The sequence below is a fragment of the Dunckerocampus dactyliophorus genome, chromosome 2 (assembly GCF_027744805.1).
Source record: "Dunckerocampus dactyliophorus isolate RoL2022-P2 chromosome 2, RoL_Ddac_1.1, whole genome shotgun sequence".
Classification (NCBI taxonomy): Eukaryota; Metazoa; Chordata; class Actinopteri; order Syngnathiformes; family Syngnathidae; genus Dunckerocampus; species Dunckerocampus dactyliophorus.
In genome coordinates, this window is record NC_072820.1 from 16,190,434 (window position 1) to 16,205,195 (window position 14,762).

Below are 14,762 nucleotides of genomic sequence, written 5' to 3' on the forward strand. Positions count from 1 at the left end.
GACTGTCTTACTGCTGCCAACCTCAGCAGCAATGGCACGCTGCGAGAGGCCTTGCTTATGCAACTCCACAATCCGACCACATTCAAAAAGAGAAAGCTTCTTAGCTTTAGCCATCAGGAGGCATGACAGTGTGAATGTCTGACAGAAAACGAACATTTTGAACAGATTTTGGCTTTTATAGCCTGTGGTCTTAAACTTTTGATCAGGTGAAAAACAACCTATTCGGTTTATTTTGTTGTTTAAATTGTAATTAAGTTCCGCTTCATGCTTTTGCATATTGTAGCTCTACTTAAAACCTTATTAAGATCCAAATGTGCAAAATGCAAATTCGAGCAATTTTTCAACTGGTCTTAAGATTTTGATCAGGAGTGTATAACTTGTGCAAATGGAAAAGTTTGGACACCCCTGGTATAGGTGGTGGATGACAATAACATAACAAGAATTCAAATCAGCAAACAGTAAAAATCCTTACAAAAAAACAAGACAAGGGCAGTCTTGTAAGATTTCTTTTGAGACATCTGTAGTTATTATAATAATAAAAAATATTAATATTTACCAATAGAATGGTCAAAAAAGTAAAGATTTAAACAATTATAAATGCTCAAAATTGATCACAAGGACACAAATATGCAAGAATTTGATTTTAAAAATTATAAACTATATTATTGATATTATATATGGGTTTTGTCTGTTTTAATCTATTTTTTACTTTAACATTAACCTATAATAATGTGGGGTATTGGAGCATGATAGAGTTGTACGATACAAGCCATGGGTTACAAAGTTAGAGGGAAAAGTAATTACATGATTTTAACTCTTTAAACCGCAATAAATGATATTTAAGAACATAACCTTGCAAAAATATTTGTAATTAAAAGACTTCAGTGTCAAGCTCACACATGCAATTGCCAAAGTATGTTTTATTTCAAATAAACATTACATAATCCTTAACACACGCACGCACACAGAAAATGGAACACATAAGATGTATCTGCCTCTTAACTCAGGACACAGAAAACATGTTTTTGTGCCGGAAAGTTGCATTCGTCTGCTAGTGTTTAGTATTTAGAAGGTTTTAAACCTTATTGTAGTATTTCAGCATTAAAACATAGCACCTTGTCCCAGCCACTGTGTGTATGTGTGTGTGTGTGTGTGGTGGGCATGAAGTCATACATTGATGACAGAAATCAGTGCAAAGTGAAACTGCATAAATGTAATAAATGCATTTTAAAAGACATTTTGACTGTTGTATTTGATGTTACACACACAGTGACGTGAGTATGGCATAATATTTACTGTAAATAAATCCCATATGAGTCGTTAACACTAAGGCACTGCTTCAAATAAAAGGAGAACACCAGCAGTGAGGTGCAACTGTCTTATAAAACACACAACAAGCTCCAGTGTCTCAAACTAGTAAGATGGTGACCACAAAAAGCATGTGACACAACCTCACCTGATTGGCCACACTGATGATACAAAAGGTGATATATCTTTTTACATATACAAACGCGTAGAGGTGGTAGTGGTGGCTCAGGGGCGGAGTCAAGTGTCCCTTTGGGACTCCGCCCCCTTTCTGAGCTGCAATATTATGTACATGTAAAACTGTGCTTATTACGCATATATTTATATGTATCAGTGCACAATACTGAGATTTTAGCATTGTTAAACTTTTGTCCATCCACAGATACATGAACAATGAGGCCGACATGTTTTTTTGAAGTATTAATGACATTTGATTATGATTTAAAAATAGTAATAAAATAAAAGCCATAAAGCAATATATAGCCTCTAGTTCTATCAACCTGTGTATTTTATATGTACCTGTATATAGTATGGGCATTTTCTACTATTCTGACATGATTTCATGTCACTTTGTGAGCTACTTGTATATATGTGGGCACCGCCATTGATTGCAAATCAATAATTAATTATTTTAAATAAATAACAATCACCTATCTATTAAATATCAGAGGGCAAGAAGTAATAAATACAGATAGAGCTCATTAAATGTTGATTGAGGGGCTTTTTTTGCACACTCTTGTAGGGGAATGCCAGATTAAGGAGAAAATATCAACTATTCAAATCTTGGGTAGGAAAGGAGCAGTACTTGTCCGCCTTTGCCTTTCAAACAGAAATCTTTGAAGCAGGATATTGCCGAAGCCGTGTGCGCTTTCACACAGCAAAAACAGCAAATTAATGTTAGACAGAGACAATTGCTTTCAACACAAAAGGGCGGGTGGAAAATTCCCCGGTTGACTTTCATTCTGTGCGCTGTTTGGTGCAGTTTATGCAGAACAGTGACACAAAAGAAGGCAGGAAAAATTTACGGCTTTTATAGGCAAGTGTAAAAGGGGTTTATAATAAGGAACGTTTGATAAAAATGTAAATGGTCAAAGGATATATGTGCTCTGTCATCCATGGAAAGAACTTAAAGTTCTAAATAAAATATTCTCACTAAAGCTTATTGGCACACTTTCCATGACACGTTTGTAGAAATGTACCAGAAATCTTCCACTCTAATTGCATGCCTATTAAAAAACAAACATGTACAATCAAGACATCTAAAAGCAAACCCAAGCATGTATTTTCCTGATAATTTCTTGGATCAGTGCTTGACTGAAAAACTAAAAAACTTGTTGGATAAAAGCCCTAGGTAATTGTCTACATGGGACATAAAAACCTCTTCTTCCTGTATTGGAAATCTGTATTTGTTTCCTAACATCATTAAATAAATGATACAAAAGCTTGAGACACAATAATACTGAACCAATTCTGTGACGCAAACACAGGCAGCAGCATCAAAATGTTCCATCGAAGGGCTTTTGCCACATGTTCTTCTACTGTGGTAGTATGCCTTTTATAGTCAAGCTCTGAAGTAATGCAGGGGAGAGACTGACATTCTACAAGTAGACTGTTGCTGTAATGTGCACTGCTTCATAGTGCACGCAGAGCTAAAAGCAGAGGTCAGCATGATCCTTTGGAGTTTCCATCAGTGGTTTTATGAATACACATTGACAAAAACCATGTGTAAAAAAACAAAAATGTATGCTTCCCTGATGTCTGCCAGATGAGGCTTGCAGAAGAAGATGATGACAGTGGTTACTTCATGTTTGTGAGAGTCCCTCATGACACTGAACGTTGAAAAGACGCATTTAAAGATCCGTGCTATAATTCTCCATGAAGATCCTCTAAGGCCACCATGTTCACTGGAGAAAAGTAAAATGTAAACACTAGGAAAAAACAAAAAAAGAGTGTTAAAGTGTTTGGCATCTCATATTAAAAGATAAAAGGTCGATAAAAAAAAGGTACATGGCTTGCTCTGGAGGACTAATGCTGCATTCCAGAAAACTGGAATCTTCTGTTCTGTGATGAGAAAATGCCCACAGAGTTCCAACAAGTGGTCATCTAACGTCACATGTCCACAGAGACACACTACATTTCTATAAAGGCTAGGCCTGTCACGATAACAAATTTTGCTGGACAATAGTTGTCCAACAAAATATTGCAGATACACGATATTATTGTCAACATTATTTTGAGACAATTTTTTCATTAATGTAATAATAATATATGGCATAATATTACGTGTAAAACGTATCAAAAGCAAGATTATTTCATCAAGAGTATTTAACATTGGAATTGGAATGTCAAGGGCTTTTAAATAAATTAATTAAAGAAATAACATAAGAAACTAAACAAGCAAAAAAAAAAAAAAGACAGAAAACCCCAATGAACATAAAATGGACTCTCTTTTAGCAAAAATTACACTTAAATAAAAATCAGTAAAAAAGAAACAACAACCTGATTTGGAATCATTGTCACTTTCATTGTTGTCTGGATACTGACAAAAAACAGAGAAACAACCTGAAAATACTCTGAAGTTCACATTGTGTGTCCATGAGACATGAGCTCATTTGCATATACACTTCCTTGATTCACTTTTAACAACATTATGTTTGGAACACGCTGTTTACGTTTAATATGGTTTAACGTTTTGTCAGAGTTTGGTCAAAGTACATGTGTTGGATGCCGCAATATGCATTTGGTGCACAATGAAGTGTGATACTTCGGGAATCACTGAAACGTAAGTTCCTCCGTTTTGTATTTTTTTATTTACAGTAATTGTATTTGTCACAAACTTTTTCAAGTCACAAAATAACAATGCACACACGGGCTGAAAATGACGTCAGATTGAAAGTATTCGAACGTGTAGCACATGACACACACAGCTAGCAAGTGCACACAGACTGCTGCTGCTGTGTGTGTGCTTGCTTGCAGCCCCACCTCTCCTCACTGAGACAGAGACTGAATGACTGACAGGAGGGTTCACTCACTCTGTTCATTCCGCTATAGAACCAACGCACCCTGGTGTGGAGACAGATGCACAGAGTGAAACCTCTTGTCATCCAGCCTGTTTGGTAGTGAGAGGAGGAAAACAAACGCGCATGCACATGTCAATATATATAGAGACCGGCAAAATTATCAACTTTGTTTTTATTTATTGTGCGATTAATTGATTTATCGATTATCATGACAGGCCTAATAAAGACAATATTTACTGTTATTATGTATCGTGTAAAACTAAGACAGGAACAAAATCGAACTAAAAAAACAAAATTAATAAAGACCCACCATCCACCAGTACAAGCCTGGAGTTTGCTTTTCAGAGGGAAAACCATACATAGCTGTTTGATGTGTCTGGTAACAGGCAGTGTGCTAGCATGAATTAACTTGAGGTTGTGCACAGAAATAGCACTCAATACCGCCATCAAATCTTACCTTTATGCATTAAGACATACGGTAGTATCAGCATTTGGGGCCAAAAGTGGGAGGGGTCACCGTTTGCAACAAACACCATAAACATGCAAAAACTGTGGGATTTCTCACTATTATTTTTTAAATAAAATAATGGTGCATATTTCCAAAATTGATATCCATTTACATAAAATTTGATGTAGTTATTTACAATAACCGGGCCACGGCCTCGTGCTTCGAGACCCCTGTTCTAGATTATTGTTGTGGTTGGTCTTATTTTTTATCAAGTTGGATGCTTTGAAGTGGGATGTTTCACACTTTCCAGGTGTCTTGAATGCAGCATCAGAAACTAAACACATCACTACCACAATATCAGGACCAAACACGGCGACGCTACGTTTCAGTTTTATGCTGCCAAAATCTGGAACAGTCTTCCAGAAGATGTGCGTCAATCCTCAACTTTGTCAATGTTCAAATCCAGGCCGAAAATGCTTCTATTCAACTGTGCATATAACAACTGAAAGTATTTTATCTGCGCTCTTCAATTTTAATTAATTTTTAATTATTTGTTTTATGGAATGATTTATGGAATTTTATGTAATGATTTTCAAATGATTTTCTGTTTTATGGAATGATTTTATGAAGTGATTTTACCCTTCTTTTCTGTAAAGCACTTTCAATTACCTTATGTACGAATTGTGCTCTGTAAATAAACTTGCTTTGCCTTAATGTTGGACAACCTTCCCTAATGTGGTTGTAATATAATTAATACCGTAAACGTGTAGCACCACTTTGGAAACTTGGTCATCACAGTGATCAATAACTATGTGCTCTGCAATAAGGTACACAATTAAAAATACACAGCATACCTTATGTCATAAGGCACTTTAGTGACTCCTCCCGGTGGCTTGTTTTGGAGTGGATCCACTGTTAATCTCCTGTTCACCTTCATCCTCCTCCTCTTCTTCTTGCCACCCACCAAGTTGCACAGGGGTGGCTAAAGATGTTGTACAACAAACGTGGGCTGGGAAAGCTAAAAAAAAAAAAAAGGGGTAAGTTGATATAAATGTACACCATAATTTTTCACTTGACTGTAGATTAAATTTGTAGTGCCCCCCATGGGAGTTGTTACATGCTAGCATACATGTACATGTACATACATGTACTGTATGTAATACAGATATCCTCAAAGTTCTTGTAATCATTAGACTAGGCGTCGGCAAACCGCGGCTCCGGAGTCTCCTTTTATGTTTTTTCGGGTGAGAGGTAAAAAGGGGTGATGAAGCAACTTCACACTAAAAGATGTCACTTTTAGATCAGTTTTAAGCCATAAAAACAGCCACAACGTGGCAGAAGTGCACTTGATAAGAGCTCGGCATGGAGCTTTTGCATGTAAAATCACACTCACAGGAGGAAGTGGAAGAGCAGGGAGTGTAGCGTGCAAAAGGTTACGCATTGTGGGGAAGTTTTAACGCGTGCACACACACGCGTGCACACACACAATTTAGGTCCAAATCTGAAAATTGTAAACAGTTAATGGTATTATATTTGTAAATATATTTGATGTAAAACAACCCTTTTTTGTATCGTTTATGTTGTGGTATAGTTGTGGAGATATTTGAGCTGTCACAAAAGCAAAAAATGTGTGTCAAAGTGAAAGTTATGCTTGAAATCTTTCACAAAAAGCTGTTTTTCTCCCTCTTCTTGTGGGGAACTGATATTTTCCTGAAACTTACCTATGTGCTATTGCTGATTACTAAAGAACGGAAAAAGGTAGAAACAAACTTTTTTTCTGATGAAAGACCAGAGTCTAATCTTTCTTTTGGTAGGTTCCATGTTCATATAGCCATAAAACACAATATTCAGTGTTCCTTGAAAAATCTGCCAAAATCGTCTAAAATGGTCGGTACTGAAGCGGTTGTCTTTTGAAAAATAGCTGGGATTGAATGAGTTAAAGAAGGCATCTCATCCTCCAAGTTTCACCAGTGATATATGTTCTCTTCAGTCAAATATGTTTTTGTCCAAACAAAGGTGATTTTTTTGGTTCCCATTTTCATATCATATAGCCAATAGTAAATTAAAAAATTTACATTTAATCTATGTGATCGGTATCGGCCGGTTTCACTCATGGATGATCGGTAAAACCCTGATCGGTGCATCCTTACAAAATACTGCTGCATGCCTGATACATGTGACTGATGTTAAATTTACCAGTGTTGCTGTGCAGTTCTGTCATTGGCATTTGGTTTTGTGGCAAATGCCCTGAACTTCTCTGCGGATGAGAGGTCTGCTGGTGGAGCTGAAAAGACAAAAATGTGTCAATGCAATACAGTGAATCCTGCACATTTGCAATTCAGCATTCACAGCCTCGCAAATTCACAGATTTTTGGTCAAAAAATATATATTTTTTTTGTTTTATTTTTTTTCCCCTCAGAAAATAGGCAGTTTTTTCTGCAGAAAACACATCACATTCACCATAAACTGGCAGTAACTTATAAATATGGGATAATACATGTAAAAATGTATAACATACTAGTACATGTACCAGTGTTTAAAAATCCCACAACTTTTACAATGTCTTTATGCTTCACTGGTAATGTTTTTTCGTCAAATATTGAGATTTTCACACTTTGACTTGACTGGCTACAATGTGACTCTGATTCCATTTGTTCATCGATGATAGGCAAAGCAAGGCAAGTTTATTTATAGAGCACAATTCATACACAAGGTAATTGAAAGTGCTTTAAAAAAAAATGGTAAAATCACTTCATAAAATCATTCCATAAAACATGAAATCTTTCTAAAATTATTACATTAAATTCCCCCAAATCATTCCATAAAACAACTAAATTAAAAACAAGTGAAGAGTGCCGATAAAATACTTTCAGTTGCCATATGCACAGCTGAATAGATCATCTTACAATATCAATTATTACTGGTGAGTACCTATACATTTTATACTTTTAATGCATGCAATAAGTGTGTGAGGCATCTGGATTGTGTTGCAAGTGAACAATGGCAATTGAAGAGAGAAGGGGAGGGCTGTGAATGAATCTAATCAAAAAATTACAGCAGTCACTTTTATTGTAAATGTTGATCTGAAAATCAGAGAACATCAAGCTAGTAGGAGGGCTTGTAGTGGAGAGGGGAGTAAGCCTGACATTTTTATGGGCGTATAAATTACTCGCTGTATTTTGCCATTCTCTGGTGGTCCTGGAAATTAACCCCCACAAAAAGTGGGGATCTATTGTATTTACTTTCTGTGCTTGTCTAAATGAAAGTGTGTGGCGTCGAGGTCAGGAAATTACCTCGTGCATGTAGATAGCGTGAAGGCTCATCTCTGCAGAGGCAAACTCTGAGTGTAGGGTATTGCTCCGTAAACGGCTGTCACTGGTTGACATACTGGGGAAAAAAAACATATACAATGTTAATTAAAGCCGTTGATAATTTAAAAAAAAATTGTTAGGACCTGTCAAAGATGGTGCGATCACTGCGGTACATGGTGCTCTCTGGATGCACAGAAGAGGTTTGATGGCGGTGCAGGCGGCCACGATGGCTGCCATGTACAAGCTGAGACGTAGACAAAGAGGCTAAGACGCTGGCGGCGGCTGACGCTGCTGTGCTTGGTGGGATAAAGCGATGATCTCTGCCTTGTAGTCCTGACGCTGTTAGGACGGGGTGCGCCAGGACGCTTGCTAACAGATTATCAGGCTGACAACAACAAAGAAAGTGAATGCATAATTCCTATACAGTGATGCTATGACGGGTTTCTTACCCCTGTCCCAGATTCATTGGACTGCAGTGATGTGCAGAGAGGAGCCTCAGAAAGGAGAAGCTGCGTGGACGGACCACCTTGTGCATCATGTTGCACCTTCTCCTTGAGGTGGCTGATGAATACAGAGCTCTCCAGAGGTGGCTGCCAGTGTGGGTTCTTAATGGTGAAGTGCATGAGAGACAACTCTGTCTTGCCGTTCTCAGCTTGTTGGTACACGGACGCCTCCGTCTGGCCCTCGGACATCCACTGTAAGATCATCAGACACATTTACATTTGAGTAATGATGTGCTGTCTCATTCAGGAAATGCACTAGAAGAAAGGCATGCTTACAGTTGGGTTTCCGTGGCGTCTGATGTCCATCTGTGCAAAAGAACAGATGTCTCCCACTCCAACCACCTCCACTGTAAAGTTCCTGAAGAAGTCAATGATCTCCAGAGACTTGTTCCTCAGCAGGAAGATGAGAATGAAGGGGGTGACGATGGGACTCAGCAACTCCTCCAGGATGAACACCTGATACAATCCAAGAAGAGCGTGGTTTGAAAAAATAATCTCAATGTACCCCACAGGGCAACTAATTCTAGCCTAATTTAAGCGTAAGATTTAAGTGTAAGTATAAGATGTGAAAGACCATTTCGCACTTCCAGTAACTGTGATGCTGTTCTGTATAAATGGCACCGACACCAAATGGGGAAGTTGACGTTGACCAGGCTATTTTCCGGCTTCAGCTGTAGTATCAGAGTCACGACAGAGGTGGGATAAAACCTGTGTTTAATTGTATTCCGCAACGCTTAGCCTGAAGTGTTGTTAAAAACATACGCCAACTTTGCAGGGTCGCTGTGCCAAAGAAGCTACAAATTGTCATAAAATTGACAAAGAAGCTGTATTGACAGTTGCTCACCTATTCCACAAAATGTGGAGATGTTCCAATTTAAATTCTGCAGTTTGAACAAACAATTATTGTCCAACTAATCCACTGACCAGATATTTCCCAGTGTGACAAGACAAGGTTTGTCCTCCTCACCGCTTTGTACTGGAACAGCTGCGCCACCTCATCGCGGGTTTCGCTCTTGTTAGCGTTGCCCCTCCAGTGGTCTGGCATGTAGTGGATGTGTGCCAGCATGCACTGCAGCAGCTGCTCTGGGCACCACACCATATGCTCATCTGGGATGAAGGACCTGGTATAGGACAAATAAGGAAACATTAAGGCATCTGTTGTTGCAAATTAGGAGAATAGTAATTTCCGTGTTTTTGCAAAGTCACCCTCAAATGATGCATGTGGCTTTCTGTAGTGACCCACCTGGTGATCGTGATGACCACTCCCAGCACAGTGATAGCAGTCAGAATGTGCTGCACTGTCAGGACATCTTCATCATAGACTGTCAGTGCGATGAGCACAGCCAACACTGAGCCGGAGAAGAAGGCGATGTTTTTAGCGAGCACAGTGAGCAGTGGTGACATGAAGGAGTTCATGTACTTAGACGTGGGCTTGTAGCCTCGTCCTAAGCGTCCGTGCAGCTCGTGGTTGAGCTCATTGAAGTGACGCAAGTATAATCTACCATAGAGGGACCATCGGCGTGCACCTAGGCTCCCAGGCTCGCGCCGAATGATTTCAGTGTAGCTGAAGAAGGCGTAGAGGACCTGCCACACCAAAATAAAAGGACACAGCAGCAGGTTGGCCACGCCCATCAGCAGAATGACTCTGCTGAGCTGCTGTGCCAGTTCTAGGCGGTTACCACTACGCTTGTACTTGGGGTGCAGGTTCCACTTGTTCTGGAACAGTGAGCCAGGTCCCCAGAAGAGAATGAGCTCAAAGTTGTACTTCAAGCCCTGCGTGAGGAAGACCACATTGCCCAGCAGGGGGAGCTGCAGCTGCACGGGAAGCAGGGATTTGTTGATCATGGCCACCATGTAGTTCTTGAACCGCAGGATGCGGTGATAGATGTCGAGTTCTGTCAGCTCTTTCTTGTGGATGCACATTTGCTGCTCTCGTTGCAGGCTGATGAGACGGTCCTGGACTTCCTGCCACGTGAAGTTGCATAGTTCATCCTGGGACAATGAGACAGTAGTGAATCACTTTCACACGTATACACATGTGGATCTGATCTGATAAATAAATCGAAACAACTGAAGTAATGTAGTATGAAGCTCAGTGAAATTAATTTTACATAGAAAATAATGGGTAACCACTGAGTGTTGTATTGTGTTCTCTTTCTAATGTAAGTGATCTAAAGGACATTTTGACGTGTACCATTCGGATCTTCAGCGCTTTGATATAGAACTGGCGGATCTCCCAGTAGCTTAGGACATTGCAAAAGACCTTGACAAGGCGATAGAGCCAGAAGACGGCTGCCATGATGAGCAGGAATATGATCCAGCTGTTACCTTGGATCCTGAAGTTGGATGGAGAGATAACACACAACACGCACAATTATTAATACGGTTGCAATAAATAATCTTATGATGTATAGGTGGGAGGCTCCTCTGAGAAGCAGGATTTTTATGAATTTAAAACAGTGGAACAATCCAAAATTGATCTGAATATTTTCTGGAAAATTGCTCAGTGAACAACTAAATTATTAGCTGCACAAGTGTCTTTCACCCACAGGAGCATCAGTGATGGCAACAAGGAAATGTGTGATGATAACCATAGAATCAGAAATCAAACTTACTGCAACACTGGCTGCTATAATAGTAAAATCAATTAAGTGTCAATTACATACATTCACTTTAACACACACAAGTTGATTCCAGCAATACCCATAAAACACCACTAGGCAGCAGTAGTGCTATGTAAAAAGATACCTCTCCATTATGTGTCTGCCAGGCATTTTACAAGGGTGAGTTGCTTTACTTGATTTGGGTTTTATTTAGTCTTACTATACATTGGTTAACATCTACTGTCTTCTGTCCACATTGCATGACAGGTAAAAATGCTAAAATGTTACTTAAACTATTCAAGTTAGTAATGGTTCTATGGTGGTGAATGTTTGAGCTTGGAACAAAATATTTCAGTTTACATTGTTTCCTATAGGAAATGTAGTTTTGGAATGAGAACAATTTGGAAGAAAACCAGCTAAAAAATGACAATACAGTTGCCGTTATGTAGAGGAATTTGACAAAAAAAAAAAAAAACAACCTCTTGATTACACATTTTGTCCTGATAGATGCGGCCAAATCTATAAATACCAAAGCTTCAGGAAGCATGAACAAGAACCACAAGGTTGCAAATTATGGAACGCCATGATCCCATCTACTGTAAGACTTCCGAGCATTTTTAAGTCAGCTAATATTTGGCTTTACTCGGAAACATACTGACAGAAGACCTATTACTCTAGCAATGGAAAACAAGCACAGGCCAAGCAACTGTGGAAAGAAAAACATGATAACACTGGGTGGCCTGGGCGGGGCTTATTCCTCTCAGCTCTTGCCAGTGAAGTGTCATGTGGCTGACAGCTCACCCGGTGTCCAGCCAAAGCGTTTTAGCGTCTCAGTTGACCACTTTTACCTCATGGACACAGATCATTTACTGAACACGGAACACGAAAACAAGTTCCTAGCATCATCAACTGTTATGTGTCGCAACAGGAACATTTACCACAAGGTGTAATAAAAGGAAGACCTTGTTCTGTTCTGTCATAGGAAGAGGTAAAGTTACCTCTCAGTACACTGCTGGCTGGGCAAGAGGGCATCAGGGATAGTGACTTTGCTCCTGTCCAAGGGATTGTGTCCCGGCCCTGTATGATTGACAGCTCGATTGGCAAACAGGACGTCATACTCCACGCAGTTGACCAGGAACGTTGTGAACGTGACAACGAACAGAAACTGACTGTTAAGATAGAAGAAAACGTTAACACAGTAAACAGAACACACAAAGAAGTCAATTAAGTATCGATAGAGATCGAGCAAATTTATTGGCTTTATTTGTTCAAATTTCTGGCATTAGCAGAATGACTTGTTATACTTTCCTAAAAATTTAGCATACATTTCTTCACCTTCAAATGGAATCTTATTTTAGTAGGCGGTGAGATGACATATTACATTTTCTCGGGTCTGAAGAGAAGGGGTGTGAGAAACCAAGCTAATTTTAACACTACATCAAAACTATTGATATGAGAACTTGATTACAAACATCTTGTAGCTTGCTGATTTGTTCTAATGTGCAATATTCAGTGCAGCGTGACACATGCTGAATCACTGATGTGTCATGGTGGCTCAATTGGTTCATGAGGCCCTGTATTAATGTAGGCCGTGGTCACATTTATACAAACACAAATCACAAGGCCTAAAAAAACAGATGCACCCACTGGCACTTATCTCAGAGCAGGGATGGAAAATTGATTGGAAAAAAGCCAACAACATTTTTTTTTAGTTCAGCTTATGTGAAACATTTAAGAAAGACTGAATTGTGTTGAAATGTGCTGCTTGTTCATGTTAAAGCCTAACTTGAACATGAAAACAATTTGTAAACAAGGTACACCTTCCACATGGAAAAGTGTTTTCATTCAAAGCATATTTGCGATTGCTAATTGTTTAGGTACAACAAAAGCCAAGGACTGAATTTTCCAGTAATATATACTTCAAAAGTCACAATATATGGACGCCAAACTATCCTGTTGTGCATGGTTTCAGCAAATATTGCAAGATCTAAGCCTTACTCATGACAGCTCTGTCAGGCTAGGCTTTTTTTTTTTTTTTTAGCATTAACAAAAACACTTGTTTGACACCTTCCCCACTTTAGTGTTTTACTGTATAAATATATTGCTATTAAGTTATTCGTACACTTGCACGGCTGTCAATATGCTGTCTAAAACATTGTCTGTAGTTAATAATGGTTGATTATGGTGATAGTTTGATTCAGGAACAGATTACTTCTATATGGCACGATTTGCACCTACAAATGTGTTCAAGCTTTAAAGTTTCACTATTATAGTACCATATTCAATTAAAATTTTAATACTTACACAAGCTCAAAGAACTCTGACAGCATCATGCAGGCGAAGCCATTCTTTTGATGGAAATGATAGATGTGAACACACAAGTTAAGGGAAATAATGTCAAAAAGGAAGGAAAAATAAGTAGTGTAATGTAAAAACATGAGCTATCACTGGGTCACTTGACAAGCACAACAATCAGCACACAGTAATGCATGACTTACTCCCACTAAATAGGCTTTCTTATGGCTCTGTACGCTGTAACACACACGCCACAACCATGTAAACAACACTCAAGAAAATGTGGCAACATGAACAAAGGATATCCTTGTGAAGAAGTTATCCAAGTTCTTGATGTGGTGCCATGAATCTGCAACAAATTTTTTAAAAAGTTTCATTTTGAAACTTATAACACTAAGCATTAAGCGGATAGTGACCTGTGCTAATAATGTTGTTGGTTGTTTTTTTTTTTTTTTACAATTTCTGTAGAGGTTCTGTCATGACAATGTTTACCTTTCAGGCCTTCGGGCACGTGTAGTAGCAAGTCCTCCTCCCCGGGTGGAGAGTCCTCCTCCAGGTCCTCAATCCTCTGGTACTCCCTGTAAGCTTCCAAGTTAGCCATTGTGCTTCACATTCTCCGCTCACTTACTATTGAGGAACCGCTTGGTTGGGAGTAAATCACCATCGACGCGAACGAAGACCCTTCAACCTTGGCTACATCCTGTAAGCTAGCCACTCAGTATGACTTGTGGCTAAAGCTAAGTTAGCATGGTGGTTCACTAGCTTGTGACGTTATTATTAAATGTAACCACGAAGAAATTCGGTGAGTAAATAGCGACAGTTAAACGCGTGTTAAATTAAAAGAGGTGGACTGGCGTGGGGAGTATTCAGCCATCAAGTGTGGTCACACAGGGTGACACGGTTTGTTTTGTTGCCCCCCCCACTCGCTGAGTCCATTCGCGGGTGTTCAGTTCCTTCGCACTCCTTTCACGTTCTTTCAACCTGTACCAATTTCCGTTGCGGTACAGTAGACTTCAGTCCGTCAGTCTTAACGTTGGTGCCTCCGACAATACAATAACAGTGAACCGTGTGTTTGTGTGCCCATTGTTTTTGTCTTTCACAAACAAACGTCACTGCAGGTTTAGCCGTGACTACATCCGGTACACTGTTGTAGTTCCTTTGTCATGTTGTTTCGGGGGACATTTTTTAATTTAAATAACACAGTGTAGTGATTATCGTTGTATATATAGCTTATTTGCTTCTATTAAATGAAATAAAAAATTAAAATAATAACCCTG

At 39.1% G+C, this 14,762-nt stretch overlaps 1 protein-coding gene across 1 annotated transcript; it reads right to left on the reverse strand.

Annotated features, from left to right (window-relative positions):
* Nucleotides 1-908: 908 nt before the first annotated feature.
* atg9b (autophagy related 9B) lies at nt 909-14,592 on the reverse strand. Its single transcript, XM_054768886.1, has 14 exons — nt 13,978-14,592; nt 13,789-13,834; nt 13,495-13,557; nt 12,189-12,359; nt 10,782-10,923; nt 9,831-10,579; nt 9,555-9,708; nt 8,864-9,043; nt 8,534-8,779; nt 8,228-8,469; nt 8,067-8,160; nt 6,970-7,057; nt 5,628-5,791; nt 909-3,233 (listed from the first exon to the last, which is right to left on the reverse strand). Exons 1-13 carry the CDS (start codon nt 14,084-14,086, stop codon nt 5,646-5,648), a joined length of 2,430 nt encoding a protein of 809 aa, XP_054624861.1. The 5' UTR covers nt 14,087-14,592; the 3' UTR covers nt 909-3,233; nt 5,628-5,645.
* Nucleotides 14,593-14,762: the final 170 nt, after the last annotated feature.